At 34.5% G+C, this 16,407-nt stretch overlaps 5 protein-coding genes across 13 annotated transcripts in view; 1 reads left to right on the top strand and 4 right to left on the bottom strand.

Moving 5' to 3' along the window:
- Window positions 1-355: 355 nt before the first annotated feature.
- APP-BP1 (Nedd8-activating enzyme E1 regulatory subunit APP-BP1) lies at window positions 356-2,997 on the bottom strand. The gene is made up of 8 exons (XM_034315274.2): window positions 2,822-2,997; window positions 2,489-2,653; window positions 2,236-2,418; window positions 1,687-2,182; window positions 1,484-1,617; window positions 1,222-1,424; window positions 897-1,033; window positions 356-830 (listed from the first exon to the last, which is right to left on the bottom strand). The coding sequence occupies exons 1-8, from the start codon at window positions 2,887-2,889 to the stop codon at window positions 600-602; spliced, it is 1,617 nt and encodes a 538-aa protein (XP_034171165.1). The 5' UTR covers window positions 2,890-2,997; the 3' UTR covers window positions 356-599.
- Window positions 2,998-4,088: 1,091 nt separating this feature from the next.
- Window positions 4,089-6,209, top strand: LOC117600207 (uncharacterized). The gene is made up of 5 exons (XM_034315291.2): window positions 4,089-4,674; window positions 4,784-5,276; window positions 5,334-5,585; window positions 5,758-5,894; window positions 6,049-6,209. The coding sequence occupies exons 1-5, from the start codon at window positions 4,641-4,643 to the stop codon at window positions 6,207-6,209; spliced, it is 1,077 nt and encodes a 358-aa protein (XP_034171182.1). The 5' UTR covers window positions 4,089-4,640.
- A 462-nt stretch (window positions 6,210-6,671) lies between these two features.
- LOC117600213 (nucleoside diphosphate kinase 6) lies at window positions 6,672-7,539 on the bottom strand. 2 transcript variants are annotated; one of them, XM_034315301.2, is made up of 3 exons: window positions 7,337-7,539; window positions 6,924-7,227; window positions 6,672-6,860 (listed from the first exon to the last, which is right to left on the bottom strand). In XM_034315301.2, exons 1-3 carry the CDS (start codon window positions 7,427-7,429, stop codon window positions 6,697-6,699), a joined length of 561 nt encoding a protein of 186 aa, XP_034171192.1. In that variant the 5' UTR covers window positions 7,430-7,539; the 3' UTR covers window positions 6,672-6,696. The 2 variants fall into 2 exon arrangements, with proteins under 2 accessions (XP_034171192.1, XP_034171193.1); XM_034315302.2 differs by having other exon boundaries at window positions 7,420-7,528.
- Window positions 7,540-7,744: 205 nt separating this feature from the next.
- On the bottom strand, window positions 7,745-11,023 carry LOC117600135 (1-Acylglycerol-3-phosphate O-acyltransferase 2). Of its 2 annotated transcripts, none has more exons than XM_034315141.2 (6): window positions 9,733-9,916; window positions 9,473-9,658; window positions 9,157-9,290; window positions 8,368-8,549; window positions 8,124-8,289; window positions 7,745-8,057 (listed from the first exon to the last, which is right to left on the bottom strand). In XM_034315141.2, the coding sequence occupies exons 2-6, from the start codon at window positions 9,505-9,507 to the stop codon at window positions 7,894-7,896; spliced, it is 681 nt and encodes a 226-aa protein (XP_034171032.1). In that variant the 5' UTR covers window positions 9,508-9,658; window positions 9,733-9,916; the 3' UTR covers window positions 7,745-7,893. The 2 variants fall into 2 exon arrangements, with proteins under 2 accessions (XP_034171032.1, XP_034171031.1); XM_034315140.2 differs by lacking the exon at window positions 9,733-9,916 and adding an exon at window positions 10,876-11,023 and having other exon boundaries at window positions 7,749-8,057.
- Window positions 11,024-12,668: 1,645 nt separating this feature from the next.
- Window positions 12,669-16,407, bottom strand: part of Kank (KN motif and ankyrin repeat domain-containing protein 2 kank) — a 33,816-nt gene continuing 30,077 nt past the window's right edge. For all 7 annotated transcript variants that reach the window (XM_034315849.2, XM_034315853.2, XM_034315850.2 and 4 more), the window contains 2 exons: window positions 14,892-15,489; window positions 12,669-14,818 (listed from right to left, as the gene is read on the bottom strand). In XM_034315849.2, the coding sequence (XP_034171740.2) occupies window positions 14,369-14,818; window positions 14,892-15,489 (1,048 nt within the window). In that variant the 3' untranslated portion in view covers window positions 12,669-14,368. The remainder of the gene's footprint in view (window positions 14,819-14,891; window positions 15,490-16,407) is intronic.

The raw sequence follows: 16,407 nt of genomic DNA, 5'->3' as shown, positions 1-16,407 counted from the left end.
ACAATATTGATTATAAGATATAAAATATTAAGGTTGGTGTAATTGGGGAGGGAACAGGGTGGGCCTGGTCCTTTCTAAAATTCGACTGATGATCCCTTTACCGGTTTAAAATTCCCAGATTCTAAAATCCACTTATAAAATGTTACCTTAATAGAAATAAATATTTCGCCTCAAATACAATGTGTTCTACAATTAAAAACAAAACATAATAATATCCTCGTCACGTGAAATTATGTATAAACGAAACAATTTTAAAATCAAGTTAAAACCAAACTCTATTAAACATTTGCTACTATTGGTAATATTAAAGGACCTGGTCCAGCCTTTACGAAAATCCTAGTTGCGCCAATGAATATTAATTTGCTTTACGCCTTACGATTAATAGTTAATAATAGTTGTTTATTGAAGATAAGAACGAAACCACTTGTGTATCAGCTAATTGCTACATTAAAGTGTTGATATTATACTCGTTTAACTTGACTTTCAATAAACTTCAAACATTTTCAGAGAAAATAAATATTACACAGGTCACAATATTTAAAACTTTGTAAACTATAAAACCGTATATTTTCTTAATTATTACAGAAATATATTTATTACTAAAAGAAAAACGTTTCTGAGTTTGATGTAACTGCATCGTATATGAAAGTATTATGAACCGGTTTGTACTGATTCGTAACAAATTTGATAACTTCCTGCGCTACCAGGCCACCTAAAAATGCTGATACTGAATGTAATTCTGATCCACCAAATCTACAAAACTCGTGGACATAGTCATCCTTTGCTAATGGTCCACATCCCCATTCGCTCAACAGTTTTGTAATGCATGCCTAAAATGATTGAATCGAAAGTTAGACTTTAGAAGTTTATTACTGAATATTTCATAGACAACATACTTTTAGTTTAACGATGTCAGGTTCTACTTGGTCATCAAATTCACCAGGATATGAATTATATTCCGTTTGGAATTTTTCAACTCCTCTGAGAACCACGTAGTAAATCATCATACTTTCTGGATTTTCTAAACTTTGCACTAGAAAAATTTTTCTAAAATTATTCAATTACACAATTATTTTGGAGTCTTTAAAATTATCCTTTTTTAATTACTATTTTGAATTTGAATATTTTCCCGCGCTTTTCTGCATTTGAAACGGTGCTACTAAATGGCGCGACTATTTGAATGATTGAGGGTACCATGAATTTTTTTTAGAAAAATATTACCTATATTACTCGCGTCGAAGGTTTTAGAATCATATTCATCCGCAATACGCGTTCCCCGTTCCACGTGTATATTAGAGGCATGCCTACAAAATAATTTAACATCTCTCTCAGAAATAGAATCCGACGATTTCCCCAATTGCCTTAATAACTGTAAAGTACGTCTCCATACTGCTTCCACATCAGCTGCCGCTTGTTTATGATAACTGCAATAAACATAACCATGATAAAAAGAACAATATTTTCAATACAAAATAAATCTTACATTTGCTGAAGCGTTATATATTTTTCAGTATCAGCAGTCATATCTGGCAAAGTTCCTTTCAGTGGTAATAATCCCCCTCCTTCGTTCTGAATAAAATCCTTTACCGCCTTTGCAATTATCCAAAATGAACTGCTCTGAAAACATATTTTAAATCAAATTGAAGTTAAACAATTTATTAATGTGTTAATATTCCATTTTCATACCTTTGCTGTTAAATTAATACACTGATTATCGTTCAGAATATTCATTACGCTATCTGAAATCTCTGTAGGACCTATACAAGTATTAACAGCTTTTATAGCTTCTTCAAAATTCTCTTCACTATTCGCTATATCATTATCTTCCCTTCTTATCCCTTTTTTTATCATTTCTCTTAACTGTTGCTTCTCTTTGTATGTTTTCGGTAATTCTCCTTTTTCTAAAATCCATTTCTGCAAGTATTTGTACAATATTACTAAATATGGTACATGAGAATGATCCTTGAAACTCATTTCATCAAGGTTTATTGAATCCAGATGATGCTTTAGCGACTCGAATGGTTTATCTAAACGTAGATCGGGAGTTTCGTTATCTGGATGCGTTTCTATTATTGTGTGTTCCTTCACTTGGATTCTCATGTATGCAATAAATCCTATGCTCCTGCATACTATTAGAGGTATATTTAACTCCCATAATCTTTCGGATAGAAGGATCAGAGACCTGAAAAATTTCTGTTTAACATAACGTCGAGTTTCTCCGAAAGTGTTTCTTACTTTTCTGTAAGCGAAGTGGCTACAACAACGGTAAAGTTATTGAAAAAGTCTGGGCTATTATACAAAAGTTGTTCTGGCTCCTCATCGATGTAATCACCTCTCACATCGGAATTTAATTCCAAAAGCATCTGAGTTGCAACTTGAGCTCTTGATTTTCCTACACTATCTGCCTCTAGAAAGAAACTATTCAAATTTATTATGTATAAGATATTGTTGAATGGATTAGATTAATTATGGTTTTGTGTTTATATACTTTGCTCCAATATCTTCGTTGGTTATCTTTTTACCGTCCACAATTGTAAATGCTCCTATACCTGGGAGTACCAACGATTTTAGAATTTCTGTTCCAAGACCTGTGGCATTTATGAGGCAGACGTGGGCTGCTTCTAGCATTGCCTGACCATGGTCACCCCATAATCTGTATGTATAATAACAATTATTCCATTAATTAGAATAATTCATTATAGAGTTCTGTAGTTATGGATATATAAGTAATTATGAAATAATGGAAGATAAATCACTTTGAATTAATTTGTAATTTCCTAACCTTAAAGTATTTTACTTATTTGTTAATTTCTGATTGTACCTTAATTGTCTGTCATATTTCCTACTTCTCTCAGATTGTTCTGGTGATTTGGGAGCTGGTGATGCCATAAGGATTAATTTGTTAGACTACTTCTGTAATGACATTTAATTTTAAAGGAATGGTTTATCACACTTGGATTTAACACACACCATATATATATATTCATACACAGCTGACTCTAGTGTGAAGTCTATGGGTCGCACATTTTAGCTGTGGGGTCTCTGACACCCCAAGACGATATCTGGTCGATATGCAAAGAGCGCCGCTGATACATCGGGGTCCTTGACACCCCGGATGCCAGAATGTCGGTAAGCAGAGTATCATCGATGTTTAGGGGTCCTTAACACCCCAAGACGATATCTGGTCGATATGCAAAGAGCGCCACTGATACATCGGGGTCCCTGACACCCCGGATGCCATAATGTCGGTATCCAAAGAGCGTCACCAGTGTTTCGGGGTCCCTGATACCCCTGGATGAAATCAGGTCCGTATGAAGAGGGTACAATCAGGGACCTACATGAAGCTAGCCGGAAGGAATAATAAAATACAATTATTTTTAATTTTTCTTAGTGTATTTTGTTTGTAAATCGTTTGTGATTGATTGTGAGTCTATTTTTAACGTTTCTGACAAATTAGTTCTTTTGTAATTAGCAATTTTATTTCAATCATGATGTGAGCCGAAATTTTTTATAATAAACAGATTTTATGATAACTGATAACTGTAATTGATTGGAAATCGTTTGTGATTTACAAATATATCATTTTCATTGTTTGTGAGTGAATAATTTCTTAATTATCTATAAGTTTGTTTTATAATAAATAATTGTAGTGCGCATGCGCTACAGATCCGGTCGTACCCATCACTACCTCGAACAACTGAGTTTCAGGATTTGTTCGTTTTTCGTTCTTATATATCGCTAGATCCGGTCAAACCCATCACTATTCCGAACAAGTAAGTTTCACGATTTGTTCGTTTTTAGGTCTTATATTTCGCTATTTGCTTCGGGGTCCCTGACACCCCGGTGGCATAATTTTGGTATGCATCGTCACCGGTACCTCGGGGTCTCAGGTACCCCGAATACCAAAGCAAAGAGTGTCGTCTGCACTTTGGGGTTCCTAACACCCCACGATGTTATCATGTCGGTATGCAGAGATAGTCATCGATGCACCGGGGTTCTTGACACCCCGGATGCCATAATGTCGGTATGCAGAGTATCACTGATGTTTCGGGGTTCCTAATGCCCCAAGATGATATCAGGTCGGTATCACTCCCTGTGGCTCGGGGGGCTTAGAATACAGCCACGGTATCCCCTGCCTGTCGTAAGAGGCGACTAAAAGGGGACGCACACACGCAGACTCAAGCGAAAAATGGTAAAAGTATGGCACAAAGGGGCCGTTAGCTCCTAGAGTACCCCACCCTTAAAGTAGCGAAATTTATCGACATCAGGTCGGTATCCAGAGAGCGCTACCGATGCACCGGGGTCCCTGACACCCCGATGCCATAATGTCTGTATGCAGACTATCACCGTTGCTTCGGGTTCCCTAGCACCCCATGATGATTTCAGGATTGTGTCCACAGAGCGTCACTGGCGCTTCGGGGTCCCTGACACCCCGGATGCCATGTCGGTATGCAGAGTGTCACTCGTTTGTAAATAATGTTGTTTATTTGGCGACAATGACAGTAAAGGAATTGAAATTATGTGTTAGAAATTATTCATTTGGAAATATTTTATAATCGAAATGTAAATTACGTTGTTTAATTTACGAATTGGAAAAGAAACAAATTAACAACGTTTAAACAAGAGTGCGTTTTGTAAATATGACGACATTAAAAGGAATTTTTCCTGACTTAAGTAAGCAATCAATTTTTGTTATTTAAATTCAAATCGCTAAGCTGTAATATTGGATAGTAATTAGTATTAATTGTTATTATAATTACCATTATTTAATTACTATTTTTAGAGCCAGTGAGGCGAAAAAATTTCATTCATGAAAATGTGAAAAATCTACATCGTATGAAAAAAATTTCGGTGAATACAGCAACGGATGATATACAAAAATCACAGATACATAATCGAAAAAGAATTAATAATAATAATTATAACGAAGATAGTTTACTAAAACCTGGTACAAAACAACATGAAATTATTCATGCAAAAGGTACTGCGAATCACAAATCAGAATTGTATAAAAAATCCAGTGCCCCTATATTAACCAAAACTGCTAGTTGTACAAAGAAACCAATGCGTTCAACTAACAACAATATGTCAGTTAACCAAAAAAAGGAGTGTCATAAACATAGACCTCTAAAAAAATCACATGGGAAAGTTTTATCAGACTCTAACTTATCCTGCACGTCAGTCAGAGATAATCTAAAAACTGAAGTCAGAAATCAAGGTATTCAAACATTGAATACAACAGAAATTGATAATTTATATTCTGAGGGGATCATAAAGTATGTACTGGAATTAACTACATTTTTTTTATTTTTTGCTAATTAAATTGTTTCTAGGTATCCTTCAAAAAGATTTCTAAGTTGTAATGAGGCAAATGAGGAAATTGGTAAACCATCAGAAGGGGGAGATACACCTGTGCAAAATGAAACTGGTTTAAAGAATCCTAAGGAAGAGACTGATTTTATTAAATTAAATAAACAAAATTCTTCTACTACTAGTAAAATAGCTAGTAAAACTAATAGTAACAATATTAACAATCCTAAACCTAATACTTCTGCTTCTAATTATCGCATGGGCGTAGTTCCAAAGTAAGCTCATAGCGTGTAATCGTTTACGCTAAAAAATTTAATTTATCATTCATGTTTGTTTATGTAATTTTTAAAGTATATTCGAATTTTGGAATTCGTAAAATTTGAAATTCAAAGGCACCCAATTAATTTGTACTCCTTATGTATTTTGCCATTTGTTTGCTACATTAAGGTACATTAAGAATAGAAAGGAAACTCTAGAAAAAATAGAGAAAGCTAAGACGAAAGAACTAGATGCCAATTGCCCGGATGGTCATGTTCCTTTACCTGACGATGAACGCAGAGAAACATTACGTGTGTTACGAAAGAGTATGTATTTGAAAGATAACAGTGTAAACCAATGCTACAAATTAGATTTATATAGGATGTTTTAGGACCAAATGATTATGCTAGCAATAGCCAATTAATAACATTATCCTGCTGTATTAATTTTATTTTATATATTTGTATTTTATTATTACAGATTACCAAGAATTTGTAAATGAGTTAAATATGTTGCCAATAAAGGTAGACACACTTAGGGCACAGCGTCGGAAAATGGAAATAGAAAAACAACTGAATAAATTGGAAGAAGGAATAAAGGTTTTCTCAAGACCTAAGGTTTATGTAAAAATGAATGCATAAATTGTTAATATGTTGCACATTTATGTGTAAATGTGTAGGCGAGTAATTTTATTTATTTAACAATGATGCGAAAGTATACATAAAATTTCTGTACATAATAAATAACATTCTATATTATTAAACAATTAACAAACATATACTACAACCGTTTTTTGTTACCAGTATTTTTGTATGGGATGGACCAGGTCTCTTAAATTTAGTAACATAATCAAATGTTTAATATGATTATTGTGCGTATTGTTTTCAGTTGCATAAATTAGTGCATTTAGAAAATCTTGTAATTCTAAAATTTTAGAATTTCTTAATTCAGAAAAACTGGAATTTCGGGATTCTGAAATTCAATTCAGTCCCTACTTAGTTACACCAATAACTACAGCATTGCCTTATGAATTGACCATCTAATTTTTAAGACTTTTTCTTCTACCTTATTTGAATTTATTGAGCAATATTGTATTCTATTTGTATTCACTCTGTCACATCTTTCTTATCAATTTCTATTCATTAAATTTCTATCAATAGTATGTACAAACGCAACTGGATCAAACTGAAGCTGTCCTAAACTATAATATCTTTCTTCATTTTGATACCATCTTCTGATATCAAAATCCTTGAAAAATATTGAAATCTCTCTTCTGGCAGATTCAACTGAATCTGAAAAAATAATTTTTCACTCTCAACATGACCAAATATGATGCTGTATTTATAATGATATACCAGATCCATGTGTTGCATTTCTTGTATCTGACAAACCAAACATTCCGCGAATAGTATCAGGAGCAATATACTGTGCTTGGTAAACTCTTGTGGGTCCCATTAATTGTCTCCACTTAATAATAGCATCATAATCAGCTAAAATATGAATATCAGAAGGACCACTGCACATAAACGTCAACAGACGATTGTAAAAGAATTTTTCTTTGTGCTCTTCGTAAAATAGCGTTACTTCTTCTTGGGTAATTATTGACCTGCGTGATCTGACAATTTTCAAATTATTGTCAATAATTAAGTTTCGAATTTTCTGAAAATCAGAATATTACCATAATATTCGTGGATAAGAAGCAACTGTCGTGTCAATCCTCTTTGATTGCCATTTACAATTTAGAAAGTTAGGTTAATAACCCTCTTACCTGAAGCACAAAGGGAGATTTAACGATATGCGGCTTAATTACAGCCAATGTTAGCTGAAGATATTTTTCTGATTGCATCTTACCATTTTTCATTACCTACCCATCTTGCGAAATTTTAATAATATCATAATGCAATAATTATAAATTTAAATCTTTTGTTAGGAATCATCACGTGTACCAATAACCAGGGCCGACAGGATACTTAAGTGGGGCCCCGAACTTAAATATTTCACATTTGATGTTCGGTGCCTCTAATTTTTTTTTTAATGAACAAATATAGAAAGATTATATAACATGTAATAGGCGCATTAATGATTAGAATCACATTTCATTTTTTCTTTGAATTTTATTTTTGTAAATTTCTTTAAATACAATTTGTACACATATACACATAGTAAATTTTATACTAATTTCATTATTAATTCCATAAATATTTTTATGTTACAAATGACAATAAAAAATTGTGAAATTTTTAAATTTTAATAGACTTCGAATAATTTTGGTATTTGTACGAATCAAATTAATAACATTAAATATTCACAGAGTAGCATTCTTTCTTATTCATCTTTTAAACAATCAACGTATTCATTTATTGCTTCCTTCGAAGTTTCCAAAAAGCTTTTGCTCATAACTTGATATGTATCTTCCATAAGCCTCGGGAGATCTTCTTTCGTTAAACCTTTCGTAGAGATAGCTGGCAAAATGGTAATATAACTCACACCTGTAACATAATAATATAAATTACTTTAGGCTATTATTCCTTTTACCGATGTCTAACAATACTAACCTGAATTAAATATCTTTAATTTAGAACTGAGAAAATAATACTTTGAAACAATAATGGGTTGTATTGGCATTTGGGACGCAATGGCTAAGTGAAAGGCGCCTTTTTTAAATGCTAGTAACGTAGAACCAGAATGTCGACTGCCTTCCGGAAATATTAAGAGGTTTGCCTGAAAAACATATAGATAAAGTATTTAATAAATATTTATAAAATTATTACATTTTGCATTAAATAAAATAGAAATTACTTTTAAATCCTTAATACACTTAGCTGTCGCATTAATAGCATTTTGAGCTTCTTCGCCCCTTTGCCTGTTAATAAAGATCGTTCCCCAGAGCCAAGATGCTAAGCCAAATAGTCCAAAATATAGAATTTCTTTTTTGGCAATAACCGTGCATTTTGTCAGTACTGGCCACAATTCACCTAGAACTGAAATTAAAATTTACTTCTTTATCTGTACATGTATTATAAATTTGCATTTTTCATTTTTAACGTGGAAATCATACAGAGTGTCTCGTGAAAAATAGATGTGAAAAGAGATATTTAAAAATCATATACTGTTTTGCAATTCAAGACTTAGTTTTTGAGATATAAGTCCCAGTACCCTTTTAATAGGTAATGTACAGTGCCGAGCATAGTAGCCTTCCATTAGGGGGAAGGAGAATGGACACGGAGTGGGGGAGTATGAATGGGAGTATTAAGACGAGTGGTGGGGCGTCCTTCCCCTACATCGCTCTTTTCTCAAGTGAAAGGCTAGAGGGCTCTGCAGCGTACCTCCATATGCTTCAGTTATACAATTAAAATGTATACGGTTTTCACACTACAATCGAATCCGATCACTTGCCGAATTTTTTAAAATATATTTATTGTAATATTATTGCAATAGTCTTATCCCCAATACACCTCCACCTCGCTTCTCCAGTATAAGTGCTCGGACTTGGTGATTTCTTTTGTCATGGAGAATTTATAATTTTTATAACGTACATCTTTCTTCGGACAAAACATTAACGATAGTATAAATAGTTCATATATTTACCACATAAATCTAATATACTTTGATGATTGATTAACACGATGCTGCCCGAATCTTTAACAATATTCTCTTTCCCACGAACACGAAATCTCACTCCTAGAAATTCTAACACCTTCTTTACACACCATGCTGAAAACCTATATCATTAAATTTATAATAAATTTACAATTCGATCGTTTATTGATGTATATCAGACATGCACAGCACGGGCGTCCGAGACTGCTCGCGCGCAATGCCAAGGGCAAGATGAGGAGCATTCGGACACTCGGACAATTTCGTGTGCATACCTGATTTTTTACGTTCTTTCTTTTTTTCTTACAATGCATTTCTCCAATCCCTGATTCGTAAGAGCATGAAAGGTAAATGTAGAGTTGCTGGTATGGCAGCGCTTGTTATAAAAGTAGTAAACTTGATGTAATATCTCACTGGCTCACATGAGACGACAATTGTAAGGAGAGTAAGGGCGATCAGAAATCCAGCTGAATAATAAATAACGTTTTCTAATCTGAAATTAGATGATTATTTAAACATAAACTTTGCAGTGGATTGAAAATATAGGATATATTTATTGAATGCTACTTTGGTTAGGGTAAAATTCAATAGGTGTATTCCAAAGTATCTGAAGTGTTGTATCGTAAGAAGAATTTTTATTATACATGTCATTATGCAAACGACATTGAATCATTTCCGTAATTCTCTGATTTAATTCCGGTCGAAGTCCAGAATATTCACGTTCAATGCACATATTTACTTTTATTATTGCAACAGTGCAAAATATTATTGTAATAATATGTTAATACGTATTGCAATTCTAATTATAACTATAATATTTATTACAATATTGAAGACACTAATACTAAAAATAATATCAATGATATAAGTAAAAAGCTCGAAAAGTCATTAAACTCAAAACTAGATTCATTTCTTTTTGAATTATCCGCGCTCAAATCTTAATTCTTATTAATTTAACCACCCATATTTGCAATATTTATTACGGGTTCATTCACACATGACAATTCAAATGATATGCAATGATTAATATTCATAAAAAAATATCCAGAACTGTCCGGAACAAGTGAACTGCAATGTTTACGTCCCGTCGTCGAAGATGATCGAAACACAAACACACCCAAAAGCCCGAAGCAGAAATCATAATGATTAAATTTCAATCAAAACAAAGCTTTAAATATTCCAAAAAAATATAATCTTCATTTTACTTCAATAATAATAAAAAGTTTTAAGTAATTTAACGTTTGCTCATTTTAGTTACCGATTATACTTTAAAAGTAGCGTATTATCACTGTAAAGATAAACGGAATTAGAATTGTGTTTCATAAAAACGCTGACCTGAACCCGCATATGTCGCAACATAACACTTTGGCGAATTAATATCTTCTATCATTTAATATTCTTATTAAATTATACTAATTAATAATAATTTGAAAAAAAAGTGTGAAACGATATTAAAAATACTATATAACCTCAACAATAAGACAATGAATTTATCGATAAATATATAAAGGAATAAAAATTAGTTATTATAAATTCATAAACTAAATAAATAAATATTTATACATTTATATTGTAATCAAATTTTACGTTAGCTATTAGTTATAATAATTTCTTATATAGTTATAAAATATAAAATTTGAAAATACACAAAAGATATTATACATAGATTAAAAGAAATAATATTAAATAATAGTATACTAATAAACTTACATGTTATACATAGTGACGTATCTTCACTGTTAAGATAATGGAAAGAGAAAAGAAAGAACAGACGAATGGTTTTAACACAACCGTTACCTTCACAAGAACGTGATGTTATGATAGGGATGTGGTTTAAAGTATACTAAATATACAAGATTTGGTACAGTGTGCGTGTGTGTAAACGTTGTTGCCGGGTGCAAGGGGCATCTATGTAGTACGATGATTCTTATTAGTACCCAAAATTCAAATCCATGGTGAATGAAGTGTTCGTATCTTGTATTTAAAAAATTCAAAAATTCAAAAACTTCAATTAAGGCAATTCCACAGTCCTCTAACCATTCTTATTCTTTAATGATGTTTAAGACCGAAGGAAATACTTTAACATCCTAGCAAATCAATTTAAACAAAAATTATGAAGAATTGTTAGTTTTAAAATTAAGGCTTATAACTTCAATATATTTCTTTAACATTCTTTAACTAATTCCAATTCAATTTGCGTTAATAATTCCTTTAACTTCTGTTCTGTGAATAATTTTAGTAATACTGGTCTTCGCAGTAGTAACTTATAACAGGCGGCAGATGCGCGCGCATGCGCAGTAGCTGCTCCCAAACGCTAACGCGGCATATGTATACAGGCGCATCACCATTTAGTGCGCAGTCTGAAGGGTGATCCAGCCCGCTTCTCACATTAGATTTGCCGGCTCCACCACCAAAACCAGTAGGGCTGTCAGGGCCGCAGGCGTCTGGAGTTGGGACTTCGGACGTCATTGTACGCGGCCTAAGTAGAGGTCGGCATCGGGTGCGACCCCCGGTGTCGACCACAGAGTAGGTTTTAGTTTGGACCTTTTCCAAGATGGGCACTTGTGTGCCAGGCGTGGAGGGCTCCAGAGTAATATACATAAGGTCCCGGAGCCCTCCTTTAGCGCCAGTGTCGGTCGCCGTGGGGTTTTAGTCAGTAGGAATTTGACACTCCCCCGCCGCCCTACCCCAGGGGGCGGTGGGAGGTCTTATGCAAGATTTCCCGACGTTAAAAAGAAAAAAAAAAATCCCATATATCCCTACATCTCTTATGTCCCTGCATCCCTTATGTCCCTGCATCCCTTACATCCTTGTATCGCTTATATTCCTGCATCCCATACACTCCTGTATCTCCTATGTACCTCAAGCAAATAAAAAAATCGCGATGAATTTAGTTACCATTTTTGCCGCCAGATGGGGCTGCTTCGACATTTAAAAATTAGTTGAAATTTTTGCCGCTAGAGGGCAAAATTGCTGCGTGCTTTAGTTCCTTTTTCTGCCACCAGGGGGCGCTGATTCAGCATTCGAAATTTAGTTGAAATTTTTGCCGCTAGGGGGCCAAAATGGCTACGTGCTTTAGTTCCTTTTTCTGCCACCAGAGGGCGCTGATTTAACATTCGAAATTTAGTTGAAATTTTTGCCGCCAGGGGGCCAAAATTGCTACCTGCTTTAGTTCCCTTTTCTGCCACCAGAGGGCGCTGATTCGACATTCGAAATTTAGTTCAAATTTTTGCCGCTAGAGGGCCAAAGTTTACGCTAAATTCAATTTCAATTTTTGCTACCAAGGAACACAATGCAGGATGCCTGAGTTGCGGTGACGTAAGAGATGCAGGGATGTAAGAAAAACAGGGATGTAAGGAATGCAGGGATATAAGGAAAACAGGGATGTAAGGAATACAGGGACGTAAGGAATGCAGGGATATAAGGAAAACAGGGATGTAAGGAATGCAAGGAATGCAGGGATGTAAAGGATGTACGCGGGAGTAATAAAACCAACACAATCGTCCTCCTAATGAGTTTATTCAATAAGCCATGAAGATAAATACAGCAAATTAAATGAACGCAGAAAATAAAATAAGGGTATATGTAGGTACATATATCTAGCAGGTAGATCTGCACCCCTCGGCGGTCGCTGTACGACTGATGATGTTTCACTTCGCTCTGCGTCGAATGGTTGATAACGGTGCCGCAGCCAGCTACCTTTGTTGAAATTAGTGGCTGTAAATATTTTTTCTTTTTTTTTTTTTAACGTGGGGAAATGTTACGTAAGACCCCTTATTATGTTGTCATGTAGGAACGATCCATTTTCATTGTCTGGGACATGTAATTACATACCACAAGAATATGCAATCATTTCATATTATTTTTCGTTGAGTTTATTATCAATTACATGTTAAATATAAAGGCACAAACAATGAAAAGTAGTATTCTACTTTCTAGATCCCTACGATTCTATTACTTGATTCTGTGCTATATCTTTGATATACGTATAATTGTCACTTAATGTTATTACAGATTCTTAACGATAGGAATACTTATTACAATGTTAACCTAAATCTTTGATGTTGAACCTAAATACGTTCGTTATTTCTAGATATTCACAACCCTATATAAGAAAACGTTCAACGTTCTTAAATATCCAATTCCTAACGCGAGGATGACACACGTAAACGAGGAATGAAATTAAATATTTTTCGTATCTTCTTTTTCCCCCATATACATACATATAATATATATTGTACCTTGGAAAAAATTTCAACAACTATTAAAACTTAGTTAAATTTCTCTTGTGTGCCCTTCGAATATTTTACATCATTCACAGGTATCATATTTATACTTTCACATCTATAACATTTCTACTTAAAACATCGAACGACGATCAATAGGTTCTACGAATATTTCTCGTATATAAATTCAACATTGACCATGAGAATTATAATATCTCACGTTTTGTTTGTGCACCGTGTAATCATTGTACGCATGGATGTCTTATGTATTTCCGTTTCCGTATCAGTACACAATTATTCTACTGCAGTTTGATCCCCCAGATTTAATGGAAATTAGGCCTGAAATTCGAATACATTAGAGATAGGTGTGAGGAAAAGATTTCAGCGGTAAGAAATTCGGATTGTACGTCAATGTTTCATTTTGGAATGTTTAATGCCACAGGATCATTGGAAGACGTTACTTGATTCTTTCACCGTGACCGAATAATAAAATGCTTTTGTACTTTCACAGTGTTTAAAATTTAAGAATCAAATTTTGAGGGTGTCCGTTAATCGTGACAATGTATAAAAATTTGTTAACAATGAAAAAATGACCTCGCTTTTTACTCGGTCAGCACCTAGAAAAAAGTTTCACCCGTTTATACATATCTCTCCTATAAGTTAATCTCGCGTGGTAATGGTGTTTCCCACGGATCCTTTTCTATAAACTAACTTTACAAAACAATATATTCCAAACTTCCTCTCGAATAATTGTATACAAAGTTGAGCAGGTAAAATATATATGTCTTAAATTAAACGCTTGTATCAGGGCTAATGGATTATTAGGCAAGATCATGATCGTTTGTCACCAGAAATCGACGATAAATACTAAAACACGTTTGCAATAAATATAGGAAACACGAAACGCCGATTGTATTATTGCTTATTCGTATGATCATTCAAACTAATACGTTAAATATCAATAAAAGTCTTGTAAATTATTTAGAAGAATATTTTGATGTGTTCAGGGACGTGGTTGACGAATGAACTCTTCGTGATGGAGCAGGGCTGACTGGCGCTGATGGAGAAGGACCTGTAGGTGTTGTCGGCTTGGATCCTCTTCTACTGCTTCGTCTCATCGACGAATAAGGACTTGTACCTCTGTTTACACGCTCGTGAGCGTATAGCAACACACCGATGTCCCGATTGCCCGCTTCTAACGCAATTTTTAGAGCGGAACTACCATCTATGTCAACGATAGATGGATCACAGTCTGGATGCGCGAGTAACAATCGCACAATATCAGTGTGTCCGTGTTCTGCAGCGCACATTAAGGCTGTACTGCCGTCTTCGTCTTGAATGTTAACCGCTGCTCCAGCATCCAAGAGTAACTGAGTCATATCTTTGCGGCCATGAGATACTGCTAGCATTAAAGCAGTCTGACCATGCTGAAAAAGAATCCAGTAGATTTTAAATTAACTGTTACAAAGTGTAATGATGAAATTAATTTAAAAAACTTACTAATTTTGCTCTGATATTAACATCAGCAAGTTGGAACAACCTGTTGGCCACTGAAGCATGGGTAGAATTCCTGACTTCAGCCAGAGCTGCCAACATCACAGCCGTGTATCCAGCCACATTTGCTTTGTTAATATCGCAGACTTTCGAATCCAACAGTATAGACACAACGTCAAAATTTCCATGCGAAACTGCATAATGCATTGCAGTGTTTCCACTGGAATCAGTCATGTTAACAATGTACTCTAATAAACAGCTGGAGCATTCTTCGAAGCAATCCAGATAGTCTTCGACCTCTAAAGGATTAGCATTCACAGTGCTAGAGATTTTGAACCATTCCTGCTGAATAATGTTGATAGCATTTTTCATTTGATGGGAGATATTTTTGCTGGGTGATTTTTTAAGACTATCATTAAGAACTTTCATGGCGGCTTGCATCTCCTTTGTAGGTTCAACCTTTTTCCTAGGTTTCTCTTGTATCGGTTGAAACAGAGCAGATTCTGGAAGCTCATGCTTCTCTTCGTTGTCTGCTTGTTTCTCTCCAGTGTATATGTCCTCTGATTTCTCATCTTTACCTTTCTCCCCTTGCAGTTGTTGGATACTATGAAAAATAAAGAAAACATAAATAGTTTTTTCTTAATATAAACAATTAATCTTTTCATTCCTTAATTTGTGTAGAACGAATGGAGTGAAGACAATGGATCCAAGAAATCAATTACCCTTTCTCAACGAAACGAGCGGAAGATATTTCGGTGAGTTCGGTATCGTTAACTAAACGGGTTGAACGTTGCTGCTGCTGTTGCAGCATCGATCCGTCGAGATCGGGTACACGATTTACTTGCTCACCATAACGAATTCGCGGAGATTTTACGTGCACTTTCTTTGTCACTGACCTCTAACGAAGTTATTTACAATTTGACCTCTGTACTTTGCCCCCGTAAAAACGCTTATGATGCACACGACGCGCAACCATGGAGTCGGAAAAAACCAACAATTTCCTGACATGCGCTGGACTGCCATTAAACATACAGTAGATTGATCGTTCACGTCAAGTTTTGATTTTTACTAAACTACCCTTATAGTATTATCCCCTGCTAGTAATAGATGGCGCGTGCTATAGTTTTCAGCATTTATATCGACGTATTTCAAATTATTTTTTTTAAAATTATAATAAAATTGTAATTGTATTATTATTAATAAAGAGAGGGTTCCAACTTTAATGAATCTTTGAAGACTTTTGTATCAACCCTTGCCAATAATAACCTAAATACTCTGTATAGAAGGGATTTCCAAAAGGGAAATAACCCTTCTTTGGATCATGAGGGCCAGAGCAGCCGCTAAAGATTTAACCCATTAGTTGCCACGATCCCCATTTGGGGATTTTGGAATTTTACATACACCACTCGGCGCCAAAAATATGCATATATATATAACTTATCCAACCAAAAATTAAAAAAAAAAATTTGGCAAATTAATGGGTTAAGCCAAGCTTGCATTAACATAGGGTATGATTTGGAGC

This window comes from Osmia lignaria, chromosome 15 (genome assembly GCF_051020975.1).
Source record: "Osmia lignaria lignaria isolate PbOS001 chromosome 15, iyOsmLign1, whole genome shotgun sequence".
NCBI classification, from domain to species: Eukaryota; Metazoa; Arthropoda; class Insecta; order Hymenoptera; family Megachilidae; genus Osmia; species Osmia lignaria.
This window is presented reverse-complemented; position numbering and strand designations above follow the sequence as displayed.

Coding starts and splice junctions, on each gene's coding strand:
- LOC117600207 (XM_034315291.2), top strand. CDS start 4,641: ATGACGACATTAAAAGGAATTTTTCCTGACTTAA. Junction 4,675..4,783: donor AGGAATTTTTCCTGACTTAA/GTAAGCAATCAA, acceptor TACTATTTTTAG/AGCCAGTGAGGCGAAAAAAT. Junction 5,277..5,333: donor TATTCTGAGGGGATCATAAA/GTATGTACTGGA, acceptor AATTGTTTCTAG/GTATCCTTCAAAAAGATTTC.
- LOC117600135 (XM_034315140.2), bottom strand. Junction 9,291..9,472: donor AGGGATTGGAGAAATGCATT/GTAAGAAAAAAA, acceptor TTAATGATATAG/GTTTTCAGCATGGTGTGTAA. Junction 8,550..9,156: donor AAGTATATTAGATTTATGTG/GTAAATATATGA, acceptor TTTTAATTTCAG/TTCTAGGTGAATTGTGGCCA.
- APP-BP1 (XM_034315274.2), bottom strand. CDS start 2,889: ATGGCATCACCAGCTCCCAAATCACCAGAACAATCTGAGAGAAGTAGG. Junction 1,618..1,686: donor GTATTAATTTAACAGCAAAG/GTATGAAAATGG, acceptor ATATGTTTTCAG/AGCAGTTCATTTTGGATAAT. Junction 831..896: donor CTGACATCGTTAAACTAAAA/GTATGTTGTCTA, acceptor CAATCATTTTAG/GCATGCATTACAAAACTGTT.
- LOC117600213 (XM_034315301.2), bottom strand. CDS start 7,429: ATGAAAAATGGTAAGATGCAATCAGAAAAATATCTTCAGCTAACATTG. Junction 7,228..7,336: donor AATCTCCCTTTGTGCTTCAG/GTAAGAGGGTTA, acceptor TCTGATTTTCAG/AAAATTCGAAACTTAATTAT. Junction 6,861..6,923: donor AAATGCAACACATGGATCTG/GTATATCATTAT, acceptor TTATTTTTTCAG/ATTCAGTTGAATCTGCCAGA.